Here is a 13,297-nt window from a genome sequence, read left to right as displayed (position 1 = left end):
TTACGTTTAAACCTCTAAACTGGGGACATTTTGTGTTAAAAGGGCTATATCTCACTCCTAGTTCTTTCTATATGGTAGGAAACCTGCTGAATTTAATGCTGACATTTGGCACTTTGGTGTAGTGCCCATTATGTTATTTCACATTGAATGTGAATGAAGTTCAGAGCCTGAAGAACAAAAAAAAAAAAAAGTGTAATTGTCCAAATACATAGGGAGACGTTTTTGTGGACACAACAATCAACAGGTATAAACAGTTATGCACCGAAACATTACAGAGGCCACATTAGCAGGAATTTATTTTACCACGTTGTACCTTTTACCTTTCAGATCAACTTGATTGCTGATTGCAGAGATACATTCAGACCATGCTGAGAGCTTCACTATGCACGGCCAGCAAGCTAGGACAGCTCTTACAGCAGCCAGGGCACTGCAGTGTCTGGGCTGCACCTTCCACATGTGGTTCCTAACTGTATGCTCCATGCTTTGGCATATGTTTAAGAATCAGCGTTGCCTAACCTGCTCATCTGGGAATGCAAACTGAAGCAGGAAGCGAGCGGAGGCAGAGCGGCGTTACTGACAGGTGCGTTACGCTGTTGTGGATTTGCAGTTGTCTCTCTAACATTATATCAAAACCGTCGGAGATCAGTTTCAGGGATCTTTTCGGATTTTATTTTCTTTTAGTAATGGGGAGAATGCACAGACAGGCAAAAAGCACGGATGTCACATTTTACATTTTATGTCCTGATTACTAAACAAATATACATACAACAAAGCAAAATGAGAACAATCATAGACTTTCATTTTACTGACAGTTTGTTGCCCAATAAACGTTGAAGACACTTTGTCTTTGGGGCAAAGAGTCTCAAGTGTCACTAACTTATCAAATATGTGACGGGACAGTTTACATTTAAATTCTACTAAGTAACTCGGGAAAAACCACTGGTTCAAACAAAGCACCCCCCAGTTTCAAAATGAATATTGTCAGAAATCAGTGAACAATGTGACAGCAAGTGAAGTGCCTATTTGATGTTAGAACAGAATGAAACTGCATTCAGGGCCCGTTTGACAATTCTTTTTCCACTAAATTTGAATATGAACACAGGCTAAACTAATAAAATGCCTGTAAAATATATGGAAGATACAGATGATGAGTTACTGTATATTCTGCCACCTGCATATTTGCTTTTAGCCAACAAAAAAGGCTTGTGACACCAGTTACACTACACCCCAAAGAAGTTCTCATGATCTTCACACACACTTAATTTAAAAAGTAACAAAGGTTGTCAATATTTTAACTTTGCAGTACAAAGAATGAAAACAATTTTACACTCAACACAATGTCTGCACCGTTTTGCTCATGCTTCATGCATGATTCAGTCAGAGCGCGAACATGAGTTCAATGTGACTGACGATGATTCACAGTCAGTTAAGACACAGATGATGGATGTCACACAGTGACAGGTTAAATGAAGCCACACACATTATCGGTGTGCTCGGGCAGCTGAAGCTAGGATAGCTAGCTTAGCATGCGAGCTGCAGAACAGCCAATGGAATGTCGGGGTGGGGCGGGGGGAGGGGCCGTGTCAAGCACCAGCCACTGAAATTCCACACTTCGGGCCAGCTTTGGCACGGTGGCCAGATTGACTACAACGTTCAAGCCCAAACATTCATGAGAAATGCTTGTAAATCCTTTGTCCTGCGGTTTGACAACCTGGGTTAATCCTCCGTTACAAGTGCAGGGAATGCTCATCGGAAAGCACACGGCGTACTGTTTGGCTGTCATACAAGAGTACTGTCTTCTGCTTGTTCTGTCTCCGATTGTCAGGAAGTTCAATGATTCTTTGACAGAAGAACTTTCAAAACTATGAGCAGGAACAAACTTTTGCTTTTAGCTGCTCAGCTACTGACACTTTACAGACCTCGTGTATTTCCATACATCAAGAAATCTGCATTAGTGTGACAACTCAACGTCCTACTGTAATGAAATGTCCAATGCAGGGTGGTCCGATCAGATAAAGCACCTTCAGGAACTCAAAGAGGCACCCTAAGTAAATCTAGTAAACTAAAGACTTTCTGATGAAGACAAGAATAACTACTACTTCATATTTTGAAGCTGCTGATTCTTATAAAGAGAGATAAAATATAAAGGCCTAACAGGGATATGTCTCAATTGGCTACAGATTGTCAAACCCTTAAAAAAAACTGGTCAGACATTGTTGACATCTAGTTTCTAAATGGGAAAAAAAAACCTTTGATTACTGTAAATGCTAATTCTTAAAGGCCTTGGCAGCTTTGTTAGTTATTACTATGAACTACAAAGGTTTAATAATCCCAAGAAATCTAATTAGACAATTAAAAATAAGTCAAAAGTAAAAGATGGAGAAAGCTGCAGCAAAAAAGTAACACTGAGGCATTTAGGTAATCTCCGACATACAGTCAGGGAAACACTTCTATTTTGACACTGCACCTTAAAAGCTGTGGAAACAGTTTGCAGGTGAAGCAACACGAGCTACAGGGTTTATTCCAGATGTAGGAGCGAGCGGAACTGAGCTCTGCGTCTCTTTAAGGACACTGTGAGGGTGTGCAGTGTAGCTGTGGTGCTGCTCCAGTGGCCAGGGCTCGGCACACAGAGACACGACATGTTTGATACACAGCGCGATGACATCAAAAGTTGCTGATGGATGGCGGGTGGGACACACACCACAGATGCACGAGGCAGGGATGATGGGACACAGCACAGGGTGGATAAGAGATGGGGACGTAGGAGGGGGACGACGACAACACGCGACCAACAAGCGATGATGGGCAGGTGGTGAGCTGCTGGGCCGTGACAGCTGCGTCTCTGCAGGAACACGGCTCCTGCACCACCTTACTATCTAATACTCTTTTTTTAGATGGAGTTAACTGGTTCAGAGCGGAGTTACTGTTTTCTGGTAGGAGAGCAGCCTCGCTCTTCCTTCATTCGGCCTTTTTTTGCGCTGCACAGGGAGCCGACAGATTGGAACTGACAGAGGAGAGGTGGCGGCGGAGCGGAGTGTAAACATCACTAGCAGAGTCATGAGATATGCGTAAACTACCACTGCGTGTTTGGAATGGAGGCACGGGCATGAAAGAAACTCACATAGCATGCAAGACGGGGCGGTTACATTGCGAACATAGCATGTTAAGGCCAAGAAGAACAATACTGAAACATCCGGCTCTCGCCTCCCTCTCTCCTCTACTAAAACCCAAAATCGAAAACGATGCGGTCTTCGAAGATGGCAATGAGCAGCATGATGCCGAACCCGGTCAGCATGCCCAGGTTCTGCAGGATAAAGTGTCCCAGCTGGCAGCGCTTGTGGTCCTCGCTGTCCCCATGAAGCATTTCTGGCAGCTAGGAAAGAGACAAAGTAACCAGTTGGGACAAGAGACAGACTTTCTCAAATTGGCATTGCAGATCAGGAGGCAGAGAGAAGAGGACTGAGTGTCCGTGTGGGAGAGGAGAAAGTGAAAGTTAAGCTGATGTTGTTGGGGAACAATTATCACTCTGGGGCTGTCGAATGCACTGTGCCAACTTACCATATCCACCAGAGCCACATAAAGGAACATGCCAGCTGTGATGGCGAAGATCCAGTTGGTGACATTGTGTGTGTACTGGCCCACAACGGTGCCAATCAGCATGCCAACGTAGGCCATGAGGGCGGACAGCAGATTGTAGACAATGGCCTGCTTCACTGTCATCCCGGCTTTCAGCAGCACCGCAAAGTCACCTGTCAGCCAGGAGAGACGCACACTCACTTAAACACCATTACAGCAATTTCCATGTATCCGTCTCTTATTCTGACACCATCTGCAAAACTCGATCGTCTCCAGCTTCTCCAGTCACATAAGTGTGACGCGGCGTGCAGTGACAGCATTGTGTCCGATTTGTGTTTACAGTTTGCAGAGTGACGTGCACTTTGCTGCACATAAACCCCTCGGAGAAAGCCTTGGCGCGTGTCGTGCTGTGTGTTTTATGTTTTTTCCAGTCTATCCTGACTCTGCCTACGGTGTTGAGGTGAACCTGTTCAAAACAAACTCCCTCCACACATCTGCCACCGCTCTCTTTCTTCAAGTAGGTGAAAAAAACAGACCAGGAGCAGTTCTTTCTAAGAAATATGTCTTCAGCCCCCCGATACTCTTATGATTACATATGCAAGCCGTAGCCCCTCTACCCCCTTCAATCATTGCTGGGCCAAATGCGGGAAGAGGCCCAAGTCTCAGCGGAAACGCCCTGGATTTGGAAAGAGAGATGAATACTGAGAAGGGGGTGGCCTACATTTCCTGAGCCGTGTAACAAGCGGCCTCTTTTCCTCGCTAATTACCAAAATGAATATATTACTACTCTGCTCTCATCCATCAATCAAAGACGGAGGAAAAGGGGGTGAAGTTAAAGACAGTCCGCACACACCTCACTTCAATGGCCTTTTTTTTCCCTCTTCAACTCACTGTGGCGTTTCCTGCCCCCCCCCCAAGTTTCAGTCCTTCTGATACTCAGACACACCTGCCACCGCCTCATCTTCTGCAATTAACACACCCATCACTGCCAATTAGCTTCACTCTGGGTGGTTAAAGAAGCCGCATAATCATCGTCCTTGCCATCCAGCTGCCAGTCGGGGGACGGCTTTTGTGTTCAGGAGGGGCTGAGAGGTGCACTTGTCAAACTGCTGGGTTTGTCTGACAGGCGGCACGACGGGGGTGAACGCACGACAACTAGTGCTCCTCAAAAGTGGGCGTTGAATTAAGAGCAAGTGTGAAATTACATGGAGAAAAAAAGAAAAGACTGATCACGCAAATCTTCACATGCCGCTTGATACAGGACTCGTGCTGCTGTTAACCATCTGAAAACTCAAGTATGAGTGAGTAAAAATAACGATAAACGACAAGAATGTTGGAATCAAAACTCAAGCTCTTATTCTATATGATCCTGAAACCTAAACAGCAAATTTTTGGCACTTAAACCTGCTTAATGCTAAACATCACAGACTTTAAGGGGTTTGCCGCTTTAGCTAAACCCGAATGTGTTTCATCCCCTTTCCTCACATACTTCCGTCTTTTTCACCCAAACACAACAATAGCAGTTGTCTTTGGTCAACACAAGGGGGAGCAGGTAGACGAACATAGGCTATTATTCACCAGTCCACACACCACATAATCGACACTACTCTATTCATCAAGCACACAAACGAGGCACGGAAACTGCACAATGACAAGACGCATCATTAGTACTGATCTGCAACGGACGGCCCCATTGTCTGTCTTTTCCCCCTGCTCTCGCTATATCCAAACAGGCAGAGGAGAGCACTGCGGTGTAAAAAAAAGCTAGGAACAAAACTGCTCGCTGTTGCTGAATCAAACTGTACCAAAAGGGTCCATGGGGAGAACACACTTGAATGCAAATGAACACACCGGCAGCTGTACCGTCTTTGAGCCTGACCGTATTGAACAGTGTGTGCTTGGCGCGGTGCATCATCCTCACTGACAGACACACTGACAGGTCATTTCGCTGCTGTCACACAAAAGCCATTAATCTGGGAAAAAAAGTACATATTTCTGGAGAGACGACTGATCTCTCTTTTTTTTTTTATCAACTTTTTCATTGTTCAACATGAGTAAGACACACATGCATACACATGGAAATACACAACAGGTTTCAGGGTACAGATGATCATGAGACTCAGTCGAATTAAAGTTTCCATATGAGGCCATAGAAAGAGCAGTTTTTTGCAGAGGCAGTGATTTAGACACTCATTAACATTACAGCAGAGCCTTCACAAAACAGCTTTGTTCTTGTTGAATAAATGTTGTTGTGTGCAGTGTGTGATGAGTAAATGACTTGTCGTGTTTAGTGGTGTGTTTTTTTTTCAAAAACACTTCTTGGTGCACTCCACTTACCAAGTTCATGAGGTAATTCATGGCAGAAAACAGCCACTGATGTGCTGATGCCTCCTGTCAGGTTTGCACTAAATGCTGCACCTGTAGAGACGAGTTCACAGTGTCAGAGAAGAGTCAGGAAACTGTTAAAGGAATAAATGTAGTTCAACACGTTTGTCAACATTCATTTTGTTTCCCATCTTTATGCTAAGCTAGGCCAACTGGCCGCTGGCTGTAGCTTCATGTCTTCAGTCACAACCTGTGAACTGAGTGTGGCATTTCTTTAATCTGTGTGTTTGAGACTTTGAGAGTGGCTTAAAGTTTGGTGTGGACCTTCTGAAGACCCTCAACACATTGCAACACACTGACAAAATTAGCCTTATAATCAGACTGAATTGCCATTTTGTTTTCACTGAATCTGAAAAAATCTGAGATTTGGAACCAGGTGAAAGCAAAATAGAAACTCCAGAGAGTTGTGAAGTGGGAGGAGCTAATTTTGGTTTTGGAAGCAAAAGTCCGGTTCATTTTTCCCGTAGACAATGTTACAGTTGGAGCACTTCCACGGCTTGGATCCACATGAAACCAGCTCAGTACATATACATTTCAGGGGAGAAATGAAATAAGAATCTTTCACACGAGGCGCCAACAGCTCACCACAGCTAAAGATTACGGTGTTGAGAAAAATGAAAACACAACCTACAACCTGAATCAGTTCACTTTTAAATTCTTTGTCAGTTTTGAGAATTCGGCAGCTCTGACTGGCTTCTTCTCCAGGGCAACAGCACCTGACTGTTGACTGTCAAACTATAATGATATATATGAAAACCATTGGCTGCCTGTGAGGTAGGATGTTGAGGTATGACTTGTAAAATTTTAGGTAGATGTTAACTATAGATCGCAATGAAACCATAATATAATCATGGATCATTAGGGTTAACACCTGTCCTTGTTGTCTGTTATCATTAGATTGAAATTCCATACTTTGGCAGCATTTAAACAACCAAATTGTTTCCATAGCAACTAAGGAAACTCCAGTTGCTGAGTGTCAGTAAGTTACCTTTTGCCAATTTTTTATATTTATTTTTTACTATTTTTCATAGTAACATTTGTAAGCGGATTTACACAGGACTTCTTGTGCATTGTTCCGACCGTGGACACAGTGCAGATAAGATACAAACTCAGAACTTGTTACCTATAGCCAGGCCGTCGCTGAAGTTATGCATGCCATCACCCATTATGACCATCCAGGCGATGCTGGCAATACCAGCGTCCTTCATCTCCTGGTCCGAGTGGCAGTTTCCACCATGAGAGTGCCCGTGGCCGTGCGATTGTCTGTGTCCGTGTCCGTGACTGTGACTGTGTTGCTTGCCCTTGCGTCCGTTCTCCTTGGTGGGAGAGTGGTGGTCCTGTTGGGGGTTTGTGGGTGCCAGCGGCGTCTTGTTGGTGGGAGAGTCAGGTGTCTGGAGCTCTGTGAGCTGTGTGTCGTTGTGACCGTTGTCACAGGAGATGGCCGTGCTGTCAGGGTCTGGAAGACAGAGGAGATGGTCCGGTTACAGCAACAGAGACGAAGCCCGTTTCAGCCAGTCTGAGTTTAACAAACTGTGGGCTGTAACCTGATGTTAAGACGTGCATGACTGAACACTTCTTACCCTCACTGAGTGGCTTCAGGTGTAGCCACTCCGCATCTGATCGCCGATTTAACTTGTGATCTGACAACTTCCTGCCAATCTTGCCCTCCTCACTCACCTTTTTCATGCCCTGTGAACAGAGACACAATTTTATGCTCTATGCACAGAAAACAAAAGCAACTGCTTGTGACAATTAGTGTTTGATAATAACTGCGAGGTTCGGCCTAGTCCATCTTCTACAGCAGGGTCATGTTCCTCTTACCCCCTGGTCTTTGTAGTGCTTAAACATGACGATACAGTGTTCGATGATGAAGAGGAGGTAGATGCCAGCCAGCGCTGTTAGCCCCTTCCACACTCCATCAAAGGCTGTTACCAGATCAGCGTCGTGGCTTGTTCCAGACTCGCTGTGATCGTGCTGCCCTTGAGACTGAAAACAGAGAGAGGAACAAAAGATGACTGAGAGACACATAAAGATAACACATTTATCAGGACATAGATTTTATCTCCAAGTCAGATAGATCAAATTCCTAATGCCTCTTACCACTGAGAGGAAGAACGCTGAACAGATTGAATAGAATGAGCTGAGCAGTGTGGGTAAAGCAGAGGATGGTTGATAATCACCAAAATCACTCATCAAAAGTGTAATAATTATATCAGCTGAGCTGTGAAATACAAGAATTCCTGTAAACCTTTTAAGGAAATGTTTTATTTTTAGGTTAACCCCTGAATTCTCCGTTTTTCAAAAATGCAAACTATTAAACATGGGACTTGCATACAAGGTTTTTTTTTTACAGGGTGAGCATCAAATAAAATGGTTAATATATCCTTCTTGAACTATTTAAGATTTTTAAGATTCATATCCCGTATAAAGCATGAACTGATATTGTAAGTGTGACTGTATGTAAAATAACTCATATAGGCTTTCTTCTTGCATGTTTCAATATGCTGAAGCTTACATAAGGTTGGATAAAATGCATGATAGGTAGTCTTAATAATAACAAGGTGTGGATGAAGTTGTGATGAGGGATGTCATGCAGCCATAGCACGTCACCTATGGAGGCCTGCTATTGGCTGATTCAGTGTCCTATTTTTTTTAATGATAAAAATGTTTTATTCATAAGTCAAAGTTTAGGACCACTCTTAAAACCATATCTTTGAAGCTTTACATATCCACCCAGATTTTTGTTTCATAATTTTATTATAGTTTTCCCAAATTTGTTGATATCACCTATAGTTGTCCAGTGGAAGGAGAACACAAGAGCAGAAATTTCATTAAAGACGGAAACCATTGCATTCAACTGCTCCGCAAAAGGTTTTCACTACACTGTACACAGGTTGTCTTCTGTCTGTCTTTGGCGAACTCACATGAGGCAGCAGGTGAAGGAGAGCGTCGCCACTGAGCGTGCCCACTGCCAGCGCCACCAGAAAGGTGAGCAGGAACTTGAAGCAGGATTGGTTGAGAATGGGCACGAGTACCACGCCCAGCAGAGACAGCAGGCTGATGATGGTGATGGACACAAAGCCCCAGACCCAGACCCACACTGGAGAAAGTGAGAGACAAAGACAGGGGAAAAATATAAAAGACAAGTATTTACTTCACATGCACTTTACAACCAGCGCCAGGAGCGTGTGAAGGAAACTTTGCTCTAGAAGTTTTCAATCCATGTGTCCTTCTGATGACACAGGATGCTTAAAGCAAGAAATGTGAAGTGACATTTCAGCAGATTTCTTCTCGCCTCATTTTTCATTCAAGGCTGCAGACATGAGACATGAAGCAGAGGAGAAGAAGTCAGAAGGTACACTATCATTTAAACTGTCAGCACAGCTTTCAGTTCAAGACGTGTTTCAAAACAGCACAAGACCGAGTGAGAAAAAGTTTATAATTCTTTCGTCACAGAGGACAAAATGTTTAATGTTGTATGAAATTCAATGTAACAGCATAGCTGGTGGTGTGTTTGCTAAAGTGGTGAGGGGTCCTTCACTGCTGACATTCGGCTATATGGTAGGATATCTACTGACTAAAACGCAGCATGCATGTAATTCACATCTTACAGAAAATTGAGTTCTGTCAGGCATTTCAGAAGCATGTCACAACACATTCAACTACTGCTTGGTAAATATAGTACTGAAAGGTATGGCGAATATTCATTCCTCACAGATTTAGCAGTTTCTTAGGTTTATATATCCATGGAATTTATTGCTATTTTCTTAGCGTCAAAAGGTTTGAAATGTATTTTACCATCACTTATATCACTGTAGATTATATATCAATATAAATATACCAGTATAGTATATTTTCTCAACTTTTCAACATATTAAAAACTACTGAGCACTGATAGAGACACATACACAAAAGGACCAAAGCTAACAAATAGCTGGACGGACCAATGACTACTAACAGTAGAAACAAACAGGCAGACACACTTCCTTTCCTCACTTAAATGACCGCACGTGGCGTCGCTTGTGAAGAGATGATCCGAAACATGTCTTATGCCTGACAGCACAGACTTTAGAGAGACTGAATCGAGCTTTTACTGTCCCATTACCCAGCTGTAGGATTAAAAAAAACAAGACAAAAACAGTCTCTGACCAGGCAGCAGTCTATGCTAACAGAAAACATCCGACTGGAGTTTCTCCTGGGGGAAATATTTTAAGTGAAGTGGCAGACACTGATGCTTAAGTACTGACTCTACAGTCGCTTGTCTTTAGCTTTTAGGAAGCTTGCTCCCCAAACCTCAACTCTCATTGGAGGTTTACATGTGTCTTCTGAAACCTGAACAACAATCGGGAGGCCTTTGATGCCTTAATGATGGTGGTAGCATATGATTCACATTATTTTCATACTCATCAAACCAACCAGAGCCCCCATGTTGTGTATGGAAGAATCTGCATTTGTTACGAATCTCCACTCATTTACTCAGGCTTCTCCTTTATTTTTTCTGTATGTGTTGCATGTACTTGTTGGTGGAGGAGTACTGCATCTGGCACATTGAGGCCTTCTTTTAAGGCCCCACACCCTTTGACTGTGCAGTGAAGGCAGTATCAAACTCCTTACAGGCAAGTCTCACCACTCGGCAGCCATCTGGCTATGTCGCTGGGCTGTTATGTCAGGCTAACAAGACCAGGCCCCTATCTAAATGAAAGGGGAGAGAGCCATAACTGCACTTTCAATGGTCACTGGGACATAAAAACCTACATGTATAGAATCACCAGTCAAATCTAATAAAAACCTCTTGACAAGTTTGGTGACTTTGCCCCAAAATAAGGTTTCAAATGCATTTTTAATGCTTTCTTTCCACAGGTTATACTTCTACTAGGCATGCGCAGGGTTTCGCTTGCGTCAGTGTAACAACACGATTGGCTTGATATTTTCGGCTCTTATAAAGTAGATGATTGCCATTTAGGGGGAAGGGGCGGGTTATGTGTCATACAACCACCATCTTTGACTTCCTGGACTTTTCTATTCAAAATGCTTCAAGTGGTTTGTCTCTTCTTTTATATTGTCTCTGGCAGTGTACAGGCCACAACTGAACCTTTTTGAATTTAAACCATATGTTACAATCTTTTAACATTACTGAGAGTTTTCTCAAGCCCCTTTTTTTTAGCCTGCACCAAACCAGGTGGAAGCTCCGCACCCTCATGTCAATGCAACACACATTCATGACTTGTGTTTCTCAACCAGAATTGTTTGAAAAATCCACCTACAAAATCCAAGTGTCAGGTAATTTGTCAATATGCAAATAAGTGCAAAAATTTTTTACTTTGAAGTAATGTTCTAAACACAGATCACTTTAATGCAAATCTGAAAAAAAAAAAAAAAAATCTAGGTTCAAAATACACCGGAATCATTGACATTTATCCAAGCTGTGTTGTATTTTTGTATTTTATATTTGCAGACCTGCCTGACATTTCATATTTGTAAAACTTGTTTTTGGAATTCTTTTGTGCATTACTAATAATATATGTTTAATCCATTCTACGCATACAGCTGACTTCGTGTTGAGTAGGAAGCAGAGTTAAGAGTGTTTATTTTTGTTGAAGAGAACCCTTTGACAGTAAGATTAAAAGTATAAGTGACAAATTTCAAGAGTGTAGCCCCTGGTTCAGTGTCCCTACTGTGTCCACATAATTAAAATAACCAATAGTCTCTTTCTGCTGAGTTAGAAAGTTGGTTAATAAATGGCTAAATACTTTAAACCACACACCTTGATGACAACAAATTTTGCAGCATTTTAGATTTGACCAATGTTTTGTTTTTATGTTTCTGTTATTGTTGTTAAACCATCATTGGCCCATAAATAGCCTAACTTACCATAAAAGCAAAGGAATGCTGTCAGCTTTATATATAGAGTGGTAGAAAACACCCACTAGTCTCTGCCACAGCTATAAAGTGCCAGTTTATTGATTGTACATGTTATGGTGAGAGCCTCATCCTTAGGAAGGACAAACTGGACAGGCTAAATTCATTATCTCATCATAATTGAAAATGTCTTTAATAACCCCGTTTTTCTCAGTTTATTGTTACAACCACTTCCAAAGTGCTGTACAAAAGTAAAGATGCTACAGTTGACTGCTTCCTTATTTGTCGCATCTGGCGGAACGCCGTGTAACCCTGAGAGGCAACTGTATATAACACAGACAATACATCAGGTCCTTCGCACTCAAGCAGCTCATCTACTTCTCTAACTCATTACCTTGACACAGTTGTGGTTTTGTGTGTGTGGATGTGGAGGTAGGCAGGGGGTTGTGGCAGAGAATGCTGTGATAAGGGAACAGAAGAGATGAGAAGGAGACCCACTGGTCTGTGTCTTCTCTCCAATTACAAATCTCCTTTGAGCCATGGCTCAGAAAAATGGCCCAGGGATCGCTTAGGCTGTCCTAATTGGTACGGCGCAAAAAGAGAGGGGTGTGGGGACCAGAAAGAAACCAACTGCAAATTTTTCTGAGCTCCCCCATGGATGCTGGCAGGAGGTAAATGAGAGGTAGCTCCGTGGTATGTGGTGATGTCTATAGTTCAGTCTTGGTGCACCAATGCAAACAATCTAGCACCTCTAGGTTTCCACTAATGAGACGCCATTCCTGCCCTTTTGACTTGTTTGTGCTTTCTTCCTCGTGGACATTACCATTTTTATGACTGTTTTCACTAGTGGCACACTGCTGCCTGAGGCATGTGTAGCACAGGTGTCTCTAGAGGGGCGTGTGTTTAATAATTAAAGATACAAGAGCGCGTACATTAAGGGAATTCCTCCAGTCTTACAATTGAACTTCAGTGACTGCTGCTTTTACTGTGCTTTTCTATCCCAAGTGCAAAGCTGTGTTCACAAAAACACCAAATACCTTTGCATCTCAGATGATTTTTTTTGTCAGCAATTTCAGCAATTTCTATCTTTAATTAAAAAGAAATTCAGGTTGTGCTGAACATCTTATGACCCACACTTGCCATGTTGTCCATTGTTTACAGTGACATTTCCTCATCTTTTTACCCACTTTGCATAATGTACATGAAAACTAAAATCCAATTACACTGCAGGAGTAATAACAAACATGAGAATAAATAAATTTAACAATGCAGCAAATGCAGCGTGGTCAGATTGATTATTATACAGGTTCACAATGCATTTTCAGTCCAGGTGCTGGATGGCTCACACACAGCACTTTAACATATAAATCATAAACCCTAAAGATTTGCCGCCTGTTCTATGGTTTTGTGTGAATAAAGTGTGATTACTGGTTCTGGTTTGATTTGTGGCAAGCTTTTATGGCTTTATGAGCTTTAT

General features: G+C 42.6%; 1 protein-coding gene across 2 annotated transcripts in view; it reads right to left on the bottom strand.

The window, feature by feature from the left end:
• Nucleotides 1-303: 303 nt before the first annotated feature.
• slc39a10 (solute carrier family 39 member 10) overlaps nucleotides 304-13,297 on the bottom strand; it is a 31,452-nt gene continuing 18,458 nt past the window's right edge. For both annotated transcript variants that reach the window (XM_040148812.1, XM_040148813.1), the window contains exons 5-11: nucleotides 8,886-9,061; nucleotides 7,783-7,947; nucleotides 7,542-7,650; nucleotides 7,085-7,417; nucleotides 5,914-5,994; nucleotides 3,559-3,749; nucleotides 304-3,373 (exon numbers count right to left, since the gene is read on the bottom strand). In XM_040148812.1, coding sequence (XP_040004746.1) covers nucleotides 3,221-3,373; nucleotides 3,559-3,749; nucleotides 5,914-5,994; nucleotides 7,085-7,417; nucleotides 7,542-7,650; nucleotides 7,783-7,947; nucleotides 8,886-9,061 — 1,208 coding nt within the window. In that variant the 3' untranslated portion in view covers nucleotides 304-3,220. The remainder of the gene's footprint in view (nucleotides 3,374-3,558; nucleotides 3,750-5,913; nucleotides 5,995-7,084; nucleotides 7,418-7,541; nucleotides 7,651-7,782; nucleotides 7,948-8,885; nucleotides 9,062-13,297) is intronic.

Source organism: Xiphias gladius, chromosome 16 (genome assembly GCF_016859285.1).
Source record: "Xiphias gladius isolate SHS-SW01 ecotype Sanya breed wild chromosome 16, ASM1685928v1, whole genome shotgun sequence".
Classification (NCBI taxonomy): Eukaryota; Metazoa; Chordata; class Actinopteri; order Istiophoriformes; family Xiphiidae; genus Xiphias; species Xiphias gladius.
Note: the sequence above shows the minus strand (reverse complement) of the source record. Positions and strands in the feature narration are given on the sequence as shown.